Here is a 19,008-nt window from a genome sequence, read left to right on the forward strand (position 1 = left end):
TCCCCAACTACCCAGAACACCGCCACCACACACACACACCCAGCTGCAGTCCCGGTCCCTAGGCGTCAAATGAAGCAAGAGCCTGTGTAAAGGGAGAGCTGTGATTGAGGGCAGAACGTTCCCAAGTTCTGTGGCTGGAATATAGGCTTCAGAGCAGCAATTAGTTTCTATCTCAGGTTCACTCACATGTCAACATTTAAAACAAAGCTGGTGGTAGAATGAAATGAATTCATGAAGACGGTTAGCAGTTACAAATAAGAGATTTTTAGAGTTAAGATCTGGTCCAATTAATAACAAAAGAAGTCAGATGAACTGGGGATGCATTGACATATTTTGAAAAAAAAAGTGTAGCTGCTCTAGGCCTAGAAGAAGAAATCTCTGAAAGTCTTTCACCAGGATGCTCCAAATTCACTTTCTATTTTCTATTGCACTGTTTTCCTCGCTTGGTTTTTAATCTCAATGTTTTCCTCCATAAAGTTATGCCTTATTTTTATCTCTTCACTATTTCTGTGTTCTGATACAATCATGAGGGGGGAAAGTAGCCTATGCAGTCCTATATCTCTATTTCCTGTGCATTCGTGCAGCCTCATGAACATTCTCAAAAAATGAGTCTTATACATTTGTGTATCACCCCCATGCATCGCCAGCCCCAAGCACAGCTGGGAAGAACACACACAATGTGCACTTTTGCCACATGTGTGATGAGCCTTAAGCTCATGTGCCTTCCACCTCAGCCTTAGCCTTCACCCCATCAAAGTCTCCATAACCCCACTGTAGTTCATTGCTTACACACTGGAATAAATTGATGTGACAGTGTCATTATGATTGGCTGTAGAATGAAAGATTTTGCCTCTAAATAGGAAAATATCACAGTGGGAGCATATTATCTGGTTCAGAATGGCCACCGCTCCTCTTCAAATCACCTACTCAGGAGTCTCCTCTATACTATGGCATCTGAAGTCTACATCAATTGAACAAATTTGGGCTGAGGAAAGAAGGGTTATTAAAATATGAATGACCTAAGTCGACCATTCATAATCAATGAAATTCCTAAGAGTCAATGAATTCATGGCAACCATTCTAAATGGTGATAGCAGGAATATAGAATGTTTCTTAAGGGTTTAATTGTTTTGGGAAAATAGAAATATCTAAATCAAATGTCCCAATGAGGATCACAGAGAAGCAAATGTGGAAGTAATAAAGTAAGGTTTAAATCTAGTCTAATAGGATGAAAAATTATATTGACAGTAGTTTTGCTGATCTAAATGTTTATTAGAGATGGGCTTAAAGCATAAACATAACTTTTATGGTAACAAAGATTATATTCTATATCTTTTATAACTCAAAATCACATGCTGTTCAAGTATATTTCAGAACATCATGGATCTCACTTTAAATGAAACTGTATTTTTTCTATAAAATCCTTTATGATATTGCATCAGTCGAGTTAGGAAATCACTTAAAAATGCATGGTATTGATATCAGATTCTGAAGCTGGTATTGAACCTTTCAGAGAAGATAAGAAATCATAAAATGAAATTTTAATTTCTCCCCTGGAGTTACTAGTTCCTCAATTTCAGTATGAAAGTTATGCCAAAGAGAGAGAGAAGGGATCATTTTATAGGGATAAAATGAAGATGATGAAAATGCTCGGTTTTGATATATAAAAAAGAGTTTATAAATGATATCTGTTTAGCATGAAAATCCTTTTGACTGCCATAATATATGTGCCATATATAGCAAGCCTTCTCTAGATAAATAGTGAAAGACATATCAAAGAAGAAATTAGGAGATCTCTGCCTTCAGTCTAAAGTCACTGTCAACCTTTCTGGCCCTCATTTCATTTTATCTTTAAGATGACATAATTAGAAGAAGTGAATTTTATTACCACACTGAAATGTCATACTTCCGTGCTAGCTTGTCAAATAGTAGATAGATAGATAGATAGATAGATAGATAGATAGATAGATAGATAGATTTGGCCTCCAGGAATTAATTTTATTGCTTCTAACAAGTGTTACTTTATTTATTTATTTTTATTTTTTTTACAAGTGTTACTTTAAAATCTGTAGGCAGAGGATCAACAAATACAGAATATTTTTTATCCCTGCTATGAAACATGTAAAGAACATACATTAGAGAATGGCTTTCAGAAACCTATGACCTGAATAAAACACACACACACACACACACACAGAGCAATGGAAGAACAACATGGTGTCCACTGTAATGGGATCGCAGCCTAATCCATACACATGTGCGGGCAGTTGGTATGATTGCCATGCTGGACATGTAGGAGATGGTGTTGACACCAAAACTTATTTATTTTTTTAATCATTGTGCTCTTTTGAGTGAAGTCATCTCAGAAATATCAGTCCAGGACAAATGTAGTGGCATCCATTCCAGACAAACATTCTTCTGCTGTAGAAGATATTTCTTTCTTTTAAAATGATCAAAACCACTCATGAACTGGAATCTGACTTTTGCAATTAGCTTCTTACAAAGGAATATGAAGACCACTGATAGGAAAAGTTTGGGGGGAATAAATTAGTTCTAACTAGTACTTGTTATTTAAAAAAACAAGTCCATTTAATGTATTTGAATTTTCTTTCAAGGCAATGCAAACTGAATATACTTAATCATGTCTTTCAGTTTTTTTCCATAATGCTTTGGTAATCCACAATGATAAATTTCCCCACACAATAGAGTTCTATCAAATGATTCCATTTTCCAAATAAAAGGAAAGCTAAGCCAGGACTAACCTTCTATTTTCATCATTTTGATAGGCAGGCAAAATTGAAAAATTGAGTTTAAGGTCACACTGTGGCATATTTTAGCAATTACGGTATTTGGGGAAATAGACCAGAGTGTAAGCAGTCATTGGGAATAAAAGTTATTTCAGAATCAGGAGGTAAACTCAGTGGAGCAGCTCACAGAACTGCAGTAACACAGAGAACAGTTGGTACACTTCAGGATGGCTGGTCATGCCCTGGTCATTTTAGTTACACTCCAATAGTTAATGTCTCTGAGGTGTCGTGTATGTGTGTGTATCTGAGTGTACACATTAATTATATCTATACAAATTAATTGATACTTACATACACACACATACTATATGAATGATAACAACAAATAGGAGTGAAAGAAAAAATAAATAAAACATTTAAGAACAGAGAGCAGGTTTTAAAATACTTGTCTTCTCTGAATTTACAATGTAGTAGGCACAAAATGTTTATATTTCAACGCATTATTGAATAGATAAATTAACTCGGTAGGAATGAATGAATACAATAAGACTGTCAATTAAAAGAGCAACTTCAACCAACCCACCGGGAGATTTCCCTGGGACTCAAATAAGACAAACACCTTGAGGATGGCAAGAATAGGAGCTAAAAATAAAGCTGCATTTTATCTGAGCCTTCTTATATCCCAGCCTTGCATAAATCACTAGAGAATACTGCCATAGTTGGGTTACCTCTGTCTCCCAACACAGAGGCGCTAACATCCCCAAGAGTCAGCTGCTGGCATCCTTACTATGGTGCAACTCAGATGGGCAATTAGGAAAATTGTGAAAACCGATAATTCACTAAACAGAAAGTGTAGAATTTGACAGATTTACTGAGAATGAAAAAATGCTGGAGATGGGTAATGGGTGCCTGCCCCAGATCATAACATCATTCAGAGAAGCTCGGGCTTATAAGAATTTTGAGCATCCAGAAGACAGTTCTTCCTTACCAAAGTAAAATAAAATTGAAGAAGTTTGTTTGTATCACTTGGAGATTCAATTACATGAGTACTTAGGTGCTGTATGTGTTTCCAGACGACACTTAATGCCCACGTGAACTATGTCAAGTTACTTCATTTTTCTGAACCTGAAGTTTCTTCCCCTATTAAAATGCAGGTAATAATGTCTCCCCCCGAGTTAGGGTGAACATAAGTTGGAATGAGGTGTGTGAAATGGACTAAAAGAGTGGAGTCTCTGTTAAAATGAGTTTCTTCTTCCCTAAATTCCTCCTTTTAAGTGTGGGAGGCAGGCTTGGGAACATTGGCCATACACCACTCACTGCCACAAAGGGATAAGATCGCAATTACAGACTGGATGTCTTGTTGTCTGAACCACAGCCTCTTGCCCCATCCCTTCTCCCCACAGCCATGGGTCCACCCCCACAGCATGGAGACCACATGTAGAGTTAAACTATTCTTTCTTTCCTAAGCAACTCCTACAATAAACCTGACCAACCACAGCCATAACTGCCCAACTGCTTCACTTTCCCTGAAATCTTCTAGGATAGGGATGGACAGAAAATATGAGAAATTGGAAAATAGGGCAGAAGGAAGAGATGAAATGGAGAATTTCAGATTCCAAAGAAGCCTCCTGATGACCTTCACCTGCCCAACCTATAATGGTAACTCTGAGCCTAAATGACATGCAGTAGGAATTGTGATCTTATGAAATAACTGAAGTGTCAACTGAATCTTCATTGCCCATCTTCACCCATGACCTCTCTCTCTCACAGTGAGACAGTATAGCACACAAGACCCAGAGTGGTCACTATTTTGTAGCTATTCTGAATTTTTCAACCCCACACCAAAACCAAGAGTTTATCAAGGAAGAACATACCCTATGTAAAAATGAATTAATTAATTAACTAATTAATTAATTAAAAAACAGAAAAAAGTTATATCAGAAAGTCACAAACTTTTAATTTTTATATATAGCCTGATTATCTCCTTTCATTTCCCACTTAAAATTGTATGAATTCATGTTTTACCTCACAAACAACTTTAAAATGGCATTATTAAATGACATTTCCTGAACTCTAATAGAGTTTCAATTACTTACTCTAAGGCTCTAACTTCTCATGTTCAACTCTGACCCTTCACACTCATATATTCAGTAGGTTGAAAAAAAATATATCAACTTTGTTTTGCCATTGGTTCTTTAGGCCCAGTGTGTCTAGAAATGAATTGGACAACTTCTTTCTATATTCCCCATTTCAGTAAATGGCACACATTTACCCAAACAACCAGACTGGAGACCTGTGAGTGTACCACTTCGCTGCCTAAAACCATCATTAGCGCCCCATTACCCTTAGAATAGAGTCCAGTTCTGCAACAAGGTAAAAAGATCTCCAGTTGTTTCTCGCCAGTTTTACCTTTTGTCACTTGTGCATTCTGGTGATAACTAAACTGATTCTAGTCCCCTGCACAGGTCACATACTTCACTTCTATTCTCTTTGCCTAGGACATGTTTCTCATCTCTTTGTATCTGCAAGCCTACCTTCTAGGTTGGGTAGGGGTAGACTATGTACATGGTGTTTGAAAACATCAGCAATGCATTAGCCATATGTTGCCTCTGTGAAGAACCTCATCACCTAAGTAAAATGTCAAAGAAGCCCACACCTAACATTCCTTACAGAGTCTATTCAGTTTGTTTGTTGCCTCTCTAGCCCCATATGATGTAAACTCCATGAGAGGAAGGATTTGATCTGTTGTGTTCACTGCTATTTCCCCAGCATCATGGCCAGATGAGCAACCAATGAGACTATGCAACTCTCCCATACCACAGTATATGAAAATTTCATGTTCATGTGGCAGTACTGTCACTGTTGTTTTGTTTTGGTTTTGGGGTGGTTTTTTGTTTGTTTTTTGTGTTTTGTTTTGCTAAACTGAATTTTCTTTTTTAAAAAAAGATTTTATTTATTTATGAGAGACACACACAGAGAGAGAGAGAGAGAGAGGCAGAGACACAGGCAGAGGGAGAAGCAGGCTCCATGCAGGGAGCCGGATGTGGGACTCGATCCCGGGTCTCCAGGATCAGGCCCTGGGCTGAAGGTGGCGCTAAACCACTGAGCTACCGAGGCTGCCCACTAAACTGAATTTTCTGAGGGTAGAACCTGCAAGTTTCTGTATTTAGTTTTTTTTTTTTTTTTTAAGATTTTATTTATTCATGACAGAGAAAGAGGCGCAGAGACATAGGCAGAGGAAGAGGCAGGCTCTTCGCGGGGAGCCTGATGTGGGACTCGATCCCGGGGCGCCAGAATCGCACCCTGAGCCAAAGACAGACGCTCAACCACTAAGCCACCCAGGCATCCCTATGAATTTTTGTATCTTTATACCCTAATATCTTATATAGTGCCTCTAGCACAGTTAGCTCTTGATAAATATTTGTCATATTAAATTGAAGTTTAAACAAACATTTTTTTCAGTAAAGAAAGAACCTTTACATTTCTTGAGATTCATAGACCTTCTTAACATTTTCATTCTGTCTCTTAGCTGTGAGACCTTCAGCAGGTTATGGAGCTTTCCTGAACCTCAGTACCCCTGTTTGTAAAACAAGCAGGAATATATTCCCTACCTCATAGACTTCTACAAAAAGTAAATGCCACAATCTGGAAAGTGCTTATCACAGTGTCTGGCATAGAGAGCTACTCAAGATTTGCTGGCTGTCACATTTCCACTGAGTAGATAATGGTGTTAATAAAGAACGCTCATATATAATGAATAACAGAAAAATGTGAAAAGGGCCTCCCCTCAAGAGAATGGTGTTCACAAAACATTTAGGAAATTCTCCTGAGCATGAGGGATAATCAGAAGAGGGAAGCCCTTCTGCTGTGGGAAGTTCTAGCAGCAGGCTCTCCTCAGCAGGGCCAGAGAAGCTTCTGCAGCTGCATAATCATGATTAAATAGGGCAGCTCTTTCATCTCCCTTTGTCGGCAAACCTGCAGGAGACAGTGGAGTTTCCTATCTACTTGCACACCAATTAAGCAGTCAAGTTCAAAAAGATGTATATGTATATGTTTCTAATTCCTGGATTGTCAAATATAACCGTACTGAAAATCTGTAACTCCATTTTTTGCTCACTGACACTTTTTCAGGTCAATTTGACTATCTTCTTTTTCTCTTTGTGCCTTGAGAATTTCTGGCAAGGTGTGCTTTTCCTTTGCTCCTAAAATTGCAAGCTCCCTAAAGTCAAAGATCATGTTTCCCTCCTGCACTGCTGGAACCAGTAGCCCAGACACTGTCCAGACTCTGGCAAACAGGGTACCCTGGTATCTGCTCTATAAATGTTTATGAGATAAAATTTTTGAATCCACTTATTGGTATTTTTTTTTCAAAATTTTATTTATTTATTCATGAGAGATACAGAGAGAGAGAGAGAGAGAGAGAGAGGCAGAGAGACACAGGCAGAGGGAGAAGCAGGCTCCCTGTGTGAAGCCCAGTGTGAGACTTGATCTCAGGGTCCTGGGATCACACCCTGAGCCAAAGGCAAGTGCTCAACCACTGAGCCACCCAGGCGTCCCCACTTATTGGTATTTAATCCTACACTAATCTGCAGAATAACTTGAGTATATAAATTATGTCAAGGAATTCATGCATGAAAATATCCACAAGAACTGTATTATATGAAGTTCTGTAATATATGAGCACAGCTGTTCGGATGGTCCCCATCATGGACACTGTCATCCAGTCTGCTGGGTTTGTATGCTCAGAGATGAGCAACAGATACCTGGAGGAGGTGGTTCTCTTTGGTGAGGAGTTAGACTAGTTTTAAGAAAGTCCTTTCATCTCTCATCTTCACCCAATGTGTAACTTCTCTGAAGGTTTTCCAAGGTACTCACAGGAGCTCTGTGACAATCAAATGCTTTCCAATGCACATATTCAGTTCATTCATTCATCTGTTCATGTTTTGTTTTTGTTTTGTTTTGTTTTGCGTGAGAGAGAGAGAACATGAGCAGGGGATTAGGGGCAGAGAGAGAGAGAAACAGAATCCCAAGCAAGGTCCACGCCCAGCACAGGGCCTGACACTGGACTTGATCTCACTACCCCGAGATTACGACCTGAGTCAAGAATCATACGCTTAACAGATTGAGTCACCCAGGCCACTCCACAGACTCAGTTCTCTTACAGTTTCTGTGAGAATCAGAATGAAGTTTGAAAATAGGGAAACAAATTTTTTCCTTTTTACTTAAAAACAAGAATGAGGAGAACAACGTACCTGAACAGAAGTCATCGGAGTATCTGTCATAGACAGCCCTACAGTCCCTCTCGTCACATTCACAGGTGTCCCCGTGGATATCTCCCCAGTCTCCAGTTGGGTCAACATCGTGGCAAGAACACTCACCACACACACAAGTCCCTGGATGGGAAAAAAAAAATTGTATATGGTTTTAGTGAAGAAAAATCATGGAAGAAAGCATCTGACATATTGCTTTTTAAAATCTTTGTTTACTGTATATTTAGGAAATACATATATTAGAGAAAAAATTCTATCAAGGAAAAATACCATCTAAAGTGGACAGTAGATATTTTTTAATAAACAAAAGTCTGTATCTCTGTCTATAATTGTGTGGGATGTGTCTTTAGCACAGTACTGATTTCTCTCTAAAATAATATTAAAACAGAATAGATAAAGAAGATGTGGTTTATGTATACAATGGAATATTACTCAGCCATTAGAAATGACAAATACCCACCATTTGCTTCAACGTGGATGGAACTGGAGGGTATTATGCTGAGTGAAGTAAGTCAATCAGAGAAGGACAAACATTATATGGTCTCATTCATTTGGGGAATATAAATAATAGTGAAAGGGAATAGAAGGGAAGGGAGAAGAAATGTGTGGGAAATATCAGAAAGGGAGACAGAACATAAAGACTCCTAACTCTGGGAAACGAACTAGGGTGGTGGAAGGGGAGGAGGGCGGGGGGTGGGAGTGAATGGGTGACAGGCACTGACGGGGGCCCTTGACGGGATGAGCACTGGGTGTTATTCTGTATGTTGGCAAATTGAACACCAATAAAAAATAAATTTATTATTTAAAAAAATAAAATAAATAAAATAAAATAAATAAAAAATAAAATAAAATAAAATAAAATAATATCAAAACAATGAACATGAGTTAGAATCCTTGCCCTCAAGAAACTTGCTATCTATTCAACAAAAAGAAAGCAATGAAAGGCTGTAGGGTCAGGTACAAAAATGTAAAGTGTTGTTATACCTGGATGTTTAAAATGTATTTTAAAACACCCTTATCTGTATTTTAAACATTGAATACATGTGGCTCTCATATAGAATAATTGATGCAGGAGCAGGGATGAGGATGGGTATATGCTAAAGTGAGTCCAGAATAAAACCATGGCACTGCAAGACATATATCCCACCCCTGATTAGCTGTGTCTATAACAGGTGTTTTGGCCTTGGAGATATGCTAACAAAGATGAGGTAGGTTTGTGCAGGGATTGGGGCCTCTTTCCTGCCCAGGAAGCAATGATGGGGAAGAGTATTAAGGGAGACATGGCCAGTACCTTTTGAGAAAAAAGGACTCCTGGCAGTACTACCCCCAGCTCATCTCCAGGAACCCCTGAGTCTCACTACTACCCAGCCTTATTTGGGCAGGCTGCTTCTTGTTTGGCTGTTGGCAGATCTCCACATTGGACAGTTCATGGGAAAGGGGAGGTAGGAGGCAAAACTGCAGAGAGGGGGCACGTAGTGTGTGTTTCTGAAGGACACCAGTCTCAGAGCCCACCTGCTGCAGAACCTGGCCCTGCACCACGGCCCTGTGTATGCCATGGTCCAACCTTTTCCACTTTTCTCCTCTCTCTTTTGCAACACCTATATGGTTACTCCCCATGGGAACACAGCACAAGCTGCAGGCGCTGACATCCTCATGGTGACTACTCACCCTATTATATTAAGATAAAGGCCTCAGGCACAATATATCCTTATATAGTAAAAGAAAACATAACACGAATTGGTATGATGTATAGTCAGACCAATTCTGCATACATTAAAAAGACTTTTCTTTATGATTTTTTGTCTCTTTATTATTTTTGCTCCAAAGTCAGGCCTTTTGCTTTCCTTTCCCTATGTGCGGAAATATGACCCATTTTACTTCTGTATCAATATTTTAATGCCAATTTGTAAAAATATAAAATCTGGGCAGCCCTGGTGGCCCAGCAATTTAGTGCCGCCTTCAGCCCAGGGCCTGATCCTGGAGACCCTGGATCGAGTCCCACATCAGGATCCCTGCATGGAGCCTGCTTCTCCCTCTGCCTGTGTCTCTGCCTCTCTCTCTCTCTCTCTCTCTCTCTCTGCCTCTCATGAATAAATAAATAACATCTTTTTTTTTTCTAAAGATAAAATTGGTTATGTGTTAAGGTTCTCCATGTAGGTGTTACCTATTCAAAAGCACCATTCATTTACAGAAATGAAAAAAATATATAGTTTTCCAACTTCCTAGATTTTTATAATTTTATAGAAGGAAAAACGGTCACTTATTTATGTCATCAGGTTGGCAAAGAACAGTCTCACACAGCCCTCTTTTATTTACCAGAACAGCTAATAAGGGGAAAAAAGATAAGTATTTTCAAGGACTTTTTAAAATGTGTTTACAACTGATTTGATTTGATATCAACAATTAACTCACTTTACATTACATTTTGGTAACACTAATATATTCTTAACATTCATGTCAGAGGTCAGCCTAAATTTTTGATGGCTACCTGACATGTGGTTTCTGTATCTGTTCAATATCATTTTTATTACTGTAAATAAAAGTAAAGCAACTCCAGATCAATTCTGAATAACAACCAAGCCTTCAATTTACTCATAATTAAGATAAGAGAGTTTCTTGAATACTCTCTAGATAATTAGATGCTCATGCTGGAAATGGTTCTGTTAGTCAAGAGATGTTTAAAAAAAGTATCTACAAGAATCGCCTTTTAGCTGCCCCATGCTATTTCTGGATGGCCGCCAAAGAAATTACAGTCCCTACATTAACTACTTGGTCAGTGAAGCTTAAAGAACTATACAGTAACTTTTTTATATTTCTGCTTTGTTACTCAAGAAAAAATTAAAAAAAGAAGATTATTGGTGTGGCAAATGGGGACTCACATCAAAGTCAAACACCATGAAAGATAATTTCCTCCCACCCCAAAGGAAATCCAGAGAAAAGAGGTGTTAACAATTAAGAGCTTTGTTCCCTCCCCCAATCCGTAGTAATGTGATTGAATGACACACCTCTATTACTGCAGATTTTGCCATCTGGAGACGTGCATCTTCGCTTGCTCTCCCAGGGGGTGATATCACACTGGAATTCACATTTATCTCCATGCCAACCAGACCCGCAGTAACAGTTTCCACAGTAACACTTTCCATGGCCTTTACCCAAAATGAATTTTATAGAGTGAGGAAAAAAATGCAACTTTTAAAAGCAAAATTAACTTTCTACCTCTTGGTGATCATTTTTGCCTTTTGAAATACAATGTACCTGCTCTATGGTCTTTGCTTAAAATAATGAAGTTACACATTTGCCCCTAAAACATCATATTTGCACATATACCTACATAATTACACATACAAAGCAAGCCAAAGTGTCCTCTAACTTGTCCTCACCAAATAACTCATTAAAATGAAAGAAATTTCAAAAAAGGACATGAAAGACTATGAAAGCTTGTCTACTACCTTCTGATCTCAAAAGTACGCATCAAAGTCAAACATATGTAAGTATTCATTCTAAGGGCATTTCTGGAACTGGTCATCCAAGTATTTCATTTGAAATCAACCACTGAAAAACCAGTGATAGACATTTACTTGGATGCCCATTATTAATGACTGAACCATTTCTGAAACTGGAGGAAATATTTCATCTTTCCATTCAACCGTTTCCCACATGCTGTTGTGTTCTGCCACGTGGAAAAGAGTTTTTCGGCTAAATCAGTGTTTATTACTCCTTTAAGCCAATAAAATACCATTGACCCTTGACCTCACAATTAAATTCCTCTCCTATTTGTCAATGGGACAGAAATGATAGGTAAGGACGTCCCATCATTTTGTGTTCTGATGTCACCACACTCCCTTTGGCTCCTGCCTCCTATTAAAATTTACCCTGTTCATTTGTACCTACTTCCAAGCAACCCCTAATGAACTGTCATATCCTCACTTACTACATCCATACCTAGCAATCCTACAAGTTCCCAGAAAGTGAAATTCTATTAACCTCAAGTCACTTCTTAGGTCCTCCCTTTCTGTAGTTATGCCACCCATCCATGAACGTGTTTGTTCTTGTAAAGATGAGGTTCATGCTGAATTTTGCTGAGTCTATTCTTTTTGTGTCATAGAAATGTATGTTTTATCAGAGTCTACAGCTAAAGTCTTTGTTCTTCCCTCTCTCTTCTCCTGCAGCCATAATCGCAGAGGGCCCATGGGAAACTGATCGTCAGGCCATCTTTCTTTCTAAACATTAAGGCATTTCTGGCTCATTGCAGGAGTATCAGTAGGGCCTTTGGAATCACACAAGAAGGGGGAAATAAGATAGAAGATTCTGGTCTCTTTTGCTAGTCTCATCCATGAGATGAGGAAATGCAAACATACATCAGAGAGATAAAGGGAGAGAATGAGAGAGAGAGAGAGAGAGAGAGAGCTAGAATGCAATATAAGAAGAGGCAGGGACCTAAACACAGGATGCCAAGTTCTCTATCTAAATGAACTGTAATTTGAATTTCTATGGAAAACTTCCTATTAACCTAAAAGTCAATGATCATCTATACAACAAATTTTCATTTTAATTCGTTCACTTAGGCAAATGTAAGGACCATCAATGATTTCACCAGTGATAAAATATAAAAGCTATACATGTTATTTATGAACTCAAAAATATCTCTCATGTACCCACACAAAATATCACATCCCAGTGCTATCTCCTCAGGAACTTACACTGGAAAATAGTAAGACAACTGCGTACTAAAAGCTTTTCTAGAAGTCTGGTTTTTTTAAAGATTTGATAAACTTCTTAAACTAGAATTTATTTCCCTGTAATTTTAGGAAATTTATGTAAGGTGCTACATACATAAGGATTACCACATTAAATAATCCCAAATCTACATTCTTCGCATCCAATTTCCTTGTATATTTATAAAATTCAGAATTGAAATAGGGTTTTACTAAAAAATCATTGAGATACAGGCAAATAAGGAAAGAAGAATCAGGGCAACCCTGGTGGCTCAGTGGTTTAGCACTGCCTCCAGCCCAGGGCATGATCCTGGGGACCCGGGATCAAGTCCTGTGTTGGGCTCCCTGCATGGAGCCTGCTTCTCCCTCTGCCTGTGTTTCTCTCTCTCTCTCTCTCTCTCTCTCTGATGAACAAATAAATAAAATCTTTTTTTAAAAAAAAAAAAAAAAGGAAAGAAAAATCACGTAAAAATACATTTGTTTGTAGGTATGAAAAATTAAGCAGATATCCTCACAACCCAAATGAAAATAATGTTAACAAGCCACATCTGGATAATTGAGATAAAATATACATTCCAGACAATAAATATAATTCTTTGCTTTGTGTAAACTGATGGAGAAAGAAAATCTCCTTTTAGTTGAGGGTCTGCCTTCAGCTCAAGGCGTGATCCTGGAGACCCAGGATCGAGTCCCACATCGGGCACCCTGCATAAGCCTGCTTCTCTCTTTGCCTATGTCTCTGCCTCTCTCTCTCTTTCTCTGTGTGTGTGTGTGTGTGTGTGTGTCATGAATAAATAATAAAATATTTAAAAATAAATAAATAAATAGTTTCACTGATGGGCTGCAGAATCACCTCTCAACAGACTGGTTTCACACAAATGACATGTAGAAAGAGTGACAATCCCAGTCAAAGTCACCCCCAGAGGATATTTACTGGACTGCTGGTGTCTGTGGTTCAGAGATTTTGCACCATGAAATTGCTTAAGCCTCAAACAAATGGAAATGGTACTAGTGACAAGGTTGGGAGTCAAACATTTCCTGTTGTATTGCTTTGAGTTAAATGGTTATATTTACACACGCAAATAGACTTTGCATTGGTGGTATGCATCGGAACACACTAGCCCAAGCATGTTCCTGATTCTTTTTTGATCCATAATTACTGGAAATGAAATATCAGGAGGATAATATCAGGAGGAAACATAGTATTTGTGGGTGGATTTATCTAATTGTTCTGATTATTCTGTATTAAGCCCATTAACAGAATTGTCTGAGTAGCCTCTAGCTTAGGTCATTGCTTTGAAAAACGTAAATGTTTGTGTTTGTCTGTTTTATCTTGGTGGATTGCACAAGGAAACCAGAGGTAACGAAGCAGACCTAAAATACAAGGGTCTGGATGACCACAAGAATTGAAGCTGCAATTTGCTTTTGTAGACAGAGGGACAGCTTGTCCTAAGTTAGTGACACTTTATGGCTCTCTGGTTTCTCCTGTCCCATTTTCCCCTTATCCTGCCAGGGAAAAATACTCTTCTGAAATCACCCACCCTGCATGCAGAATAAGAGTCCATGCATTGGAGTCCTGTCAAAGATAAATGAAATAAACAATTATTTATTAATGGAGAGATGAAGCCAGAGGTAACCAGGCTGAAACGTTTACATTTATTTAAACTGGAGGGGTTCTCACTGCTGTCTACTTTCCTACTAACCCGTGCTAGCCACGGTTGCAAATATAAACTCTGGGAACAGGCCTCCAGATAGGTAAGCCGAAGAGAAGGACACTCTGGGTGATGAGGAGGGGTTCTTCTCATGAAGCTCCAAATTTCAGGCACTAATAACAATTCTCCAAGGGGTGGGGGCAGTAGCGGGTGTCAACAGCACAGTCTTTGGTTTCAGACAGACAAGAGTCTAAATTCCACAATTGCCGGAATGACCCTGGGTACATTACCCAATGTCTGTGAAGAACTTATTGCAATGCTTGGCACCAGAAAGTGTGGCACATGCAATAAATAGTTCAACAGAAAAATGGATTGAGCAATGGTGTTAGGAATACCCTAGAAATATAGAAAAGATCATGAAAAATGTTATCTAAGTATGTGAAGGGGAGGGATAGATTGTAGGCTAGTAACCTTTTTGGCCTCAAAGTCTCCAATAGGACATGAAACAATTTAAAGGCTTCTGATTTAGAAAGGGAAATAGAATGAAGTTAACACATGCAATTGAGAGATCAGGAGAAAAGTGACAAAATCAAAGTGGCCGTGGTAAGCAGGGAAGTTGAAGTACTGGTAGGATCACTGTGGAATCACACAGCTGGTCTGTTGCCATAATGACCTGGCTCCTCTCTGGGAAGAGTCCGATTTTGCATTTAAAAAGTACTAGTCTATCCTAAATGTCTTATATAAGGGGTTTTCTGAATAAGCATAAATTCAGATTAAATGAGTAAACTTAGTGTAGAAATGTATACAGAGACAAAAGTACAATAAAACAGGTGAAAATCAAGTTATTTACTAATTTCTGTGCAGTTAGTGTACCTACCTCCACATATTTCTTCTGTTTCATCATCTATGCATTCTCTATCGTCACACTCACAAAATTTACCATAAACGAGGCCATTTCCATCTGGATTATCACACTTACACCTGCCACAGTGGCATGTACCTAAACCATGAAAACAAAGCAAAAAGGATTTGTTAAATGCATATAAATGATCACTGATAATTTTTAATCTATTTCTTTCAGAGCCAGAGACAATTCAAGTCAATTTATTATTCCAATTTTGTAATTCTGTGGGTAGGATGAGATAGATAACAACATTCTTTCTTGATGATTATAGTACAGCGATCATATTTTATGGCACAGAGCTATTATGATTGACTTCTAATAGTTTCATGAATGTAAATTTGACCTCCCTAAGTACAGAGCTACTTTATACATGGCTATGTGATCAATGGATGAGTGACTATCTTGTGATTACACCTGGGTCTGAAGTGAACTAAAGCAGAAAATTCTAAGCTTTGTGAGGGAAGTAGCCTTACTTATCTTCCTCACCAGTATTTATTCAATGCTTTGCACAATATTTGAGCATACTATTCATATAATAAATATTTGTGGAATTCATCAAATGCATAAATGAAAAACCTAGAATCTCCTAATAATGTCACCTCCACGGTGTTAAACTAATCCACACATCCTTATGACAGTGGGACCAGAGCAAGTTTTCTTAGGTATAGAGCCTGGGGCCTCGCCCAAACCACAGGGTGGCTCAGAGTGACACAGAGGCACTGGAGTCACCTGGTCAACCACACACCATAGATTCTGCCAAGGTTGAGGATTTGACTGCAACTGCTGAGAGGGATTTCACTGAGAGGAAAACAGCATTCAAATGATCATGAGAGGCAGAACATCCATTTAAGGAACTTCCTTTTGAATACTCATTTTTCCATTTTTAATTGATCATCATAGAAGCCAGCAGATATAAACTGAAACTTACCACTCAGCAGATACCATCCTAGACTTTGGAAACACAGCGGGAGATCAAGTCAGCCATAATCTTCCTCTCAGAGTTTTATATGAGTAAACCAATGTGATAAAATAAATGGAGAAGTGCAAAGTGTTGCAGAAGAGCTTAGCAGGGGATTTAACTGAAACCTGATGGTCAGACACAGAGCTTCCCTGGGGAAGTAGCTCCAAAACGACATACTGAGAGCAAAGTAAAAATAATAGGCAAGAGAAGTGAGATGTTGGGGAGGCCCACTTCCTGCAAGAGACACCAGCAAAGGCTCTGTGGTAAAAAAAGGAAGTAAGAAGAAAAAGTCAAAGACAGCTGGAACATAGAAAATGATGTGGAAAGTGGCATGAAATTAATAAGGCACCTTGAGGTGCAGTTTCCAGAAGTCCTACAGGTCACGTTAAAGATTTCCAACTTTAATACAAGAATAACAAGAAGCCATAGAAATACTTTCAGCCAGTGAGTCAGGTGATCAGATATGCATTTTACCAGATTACACTAGTTGTCATATGCATAATGAAGTGAAATGAAGCGCAGTGGATATGAGGACAGGTTATTACATTTGTCTGCAGGAAAGAAGATAGAGGCTGACCAGGGTGATGGCAGTGAGCTAGAAGGAAGCAAAGACTGTCAGGGGTATTTTCAGGAAAAAGAACAGATAACTCAGGGACTGCCTAAGTGTGGTGAAGGATTGGGAAGATCCAAAGATGATACTGATGTTTGAATTGAGCTCCTGGATACTGGCAGTTTTGTATGTGATGGCCCAGAAAGGGTGTGGATTTTAGACGAAGGTGGATTTGTAGCCAAATCCAGGTTTTAGTAGCTAGTATTATACATTGTATAGCCAGTAGCTATACATTTTTGAGGTCATTATGTCCATCTCTAACTCTCAAGTTGCTGCTCTGCAAATAATATCAACCTCACTGAGCTGCTACAAGAGCCCAATGGTAAACAGATCACCCAGCCATCTTTCTGAAAACAGTTTGTGCAGTTACATCATAGGCTTTCAGAAAACTTTGGGTTCTTCATCTCCTCCCATGAAGATACTAAGCATGTAGTCATGTTCCCAAACATTTCCTCCAGATTCTCTGTATATTGACCCCATAATGTCCTATCTTCATGCCCTCTGCATGATTCTATTAGCCAGGTCATTCACAATTAGCTATTATCTTCAAAGAGTTGTGTTTTTTTTTTTTTTCTCACAGTCACATAGAAATGGTGATTCTGCAGAATTTGAGCTAATTCTTTTTCTTCCTTGAGAATACTCATATGAATTTTATGTTTATTAATTTTCCCTTTCTTGTGTGTGTGTGTTTTTTTCCCCAAAATATTTAATTTATAAAAGTTCATGTCAAATTGAAAACTACAATTCATGGTACTGCCTCATCTCATTTTTTTCTCTAATTATCACCCTTCTTTTTCATTTTCACGTTTATTCATGCTGTCTTACAACCATCCAAACATCTATTCATTAAATTTTCTTGCTGCCTATTATATTGTTGGCAAAGTACCAGGTGCTATAGGAGATAATAAAATGAATACAATTTAAAACTAAGTAAATCACAGACTAGGAATTAAAAGCTTAGATGATCAATAATTGTTACACATACATGAGACCAGATGATGTAAAGTCATTTGCAATAGATCTGTGACAAATACTGTATAGAAAGTATAAACCTCAGTCTGGCTCTGTGAAGGAGGAAAGGCACAATAAAGGAGCAAGTTCTTGAGTTGGCACTTGATATATGGAACGAATTTCAACAGGTGGAGATGGAGAAAAGGCTTTCAATGTTGAGAAAGAAGCCTCAGCTAAGGGATAAGGATGTGGAATTAAAGAACAGTGCAGAGTTTAGCTTGAGTTCGGAGAAAAGGATCAGTTGAAGGCAGAGAGTAGAGGATCAAGAATGTTGGCTAAAGACTCTAGAATTTATCTGTTAGAATACCAGGGGCCTGTCATGGTTTGGAAGCGAGGTGTAACATCGTCAGAGCAGAGTACGCAGGAGCTGTTTTCAGGAAAGATGGAAAGGAACAGACTCTACCTCTAAATTCTACAACTTCTCACTGACACTGTGACAGACAGGCTCACTCACTCCCAGCCACACATCTGAACCATATCTGGCTAATGTGGGACGTTTACAACAGCTTAGAGACTTCCTGTCTCATCCACCAAGTAGAATTCACAACTGAGGCTCCAAGATATGGCAGATGGAAGCCCAGGCAAAAGTGACAGACTCCTGTGCTCATGTTATATCATACTACTTCTCTTAGTTGCCAGTGAGCTCAGTCTTTAGAACTGGTCTTCTGCTTTATGCTAGATTATTTTTACTCTGACTTTTCATCCTAACTAATAAAGCTATCTCTCTCTAGGAAGTCTTCCTTGTCTTGAACACCACCCATACTCTTTTGCAATGGCAGTGGAGCCCCACGTTGCTCTGCAGGCTATGCCTTGCCTTCTGTACCCCTACAGAGTCAGCTTCTGGAACACCTTCAGTCCCCAGATCCATCTCATCCCACCCTGCAGTCTTAATGCCCCAGTCCAATTCCCTCCTCCTCTCCTTCTGCCCCAAGCTGCTTCCAGAAAACCACATCATGATAGAAAGGGGGAAGGATTAGTAGAGAGAACTCAGAGCCTAATGCAGTTTCAGGGGAATAGTCCAGATAGGCTAGTAAAAATAGACATTAAAAGAAGCCATGTGAGAATGAGATTGCTAAATTCAACTTGAAAGGCTTTCATACTGAGTAGAGAGTAAGAGTGAAAAGATTAAGTGTAACAC

At 38.7% G+C, this 19,008-nt stretch overlaps 1 protein-coding gene across 1 annotated transcript in view; it reads right to left on the bottom strand.

The window, feature by feature from the left end:
• ITGBL1 (integrin subunit beta like 1) overlaps positions 1-19,008 on the bottom strand; it is a 212,207-nt gene that overhangs the window by 102,445 nt on the left and 90,754 nt on the right. Inside the window, exons 4-6 of the mRNA XM_072782451.1 lie at positions 15,262-15,384; positions 11,023-11,163; positions 8,000-8,140 (exon numbers count right to left, since the gene is read on the bottom strand). Coding sequence (XP_072638552.1) covers positions 8,000-8,140; positions 11,023-11,163; positions 15,262-15,384 — 405 coding nt within the window. The remainder of the gene's footprint in view (positions 1-7,999; positions 8,141-11,022; positions 11,164-15,261; positions 15,385-19,008) is intronic.

The sequence above is a fragment of the Canis lupus genome, chromosome 17, assembly GCF_048164855.1.
Source record: "Canis lupus baileyi chromosome 17, mCanLup2.hap1, whole genome shotgun sequence".
In the NCBI taxonomy this organism is placed as follows: domain Eukaryota; kingdom Metazoa; phylum Chordata; class Mammalia; order Carnivora; family Canidae; genus Canis; species Canis lupus.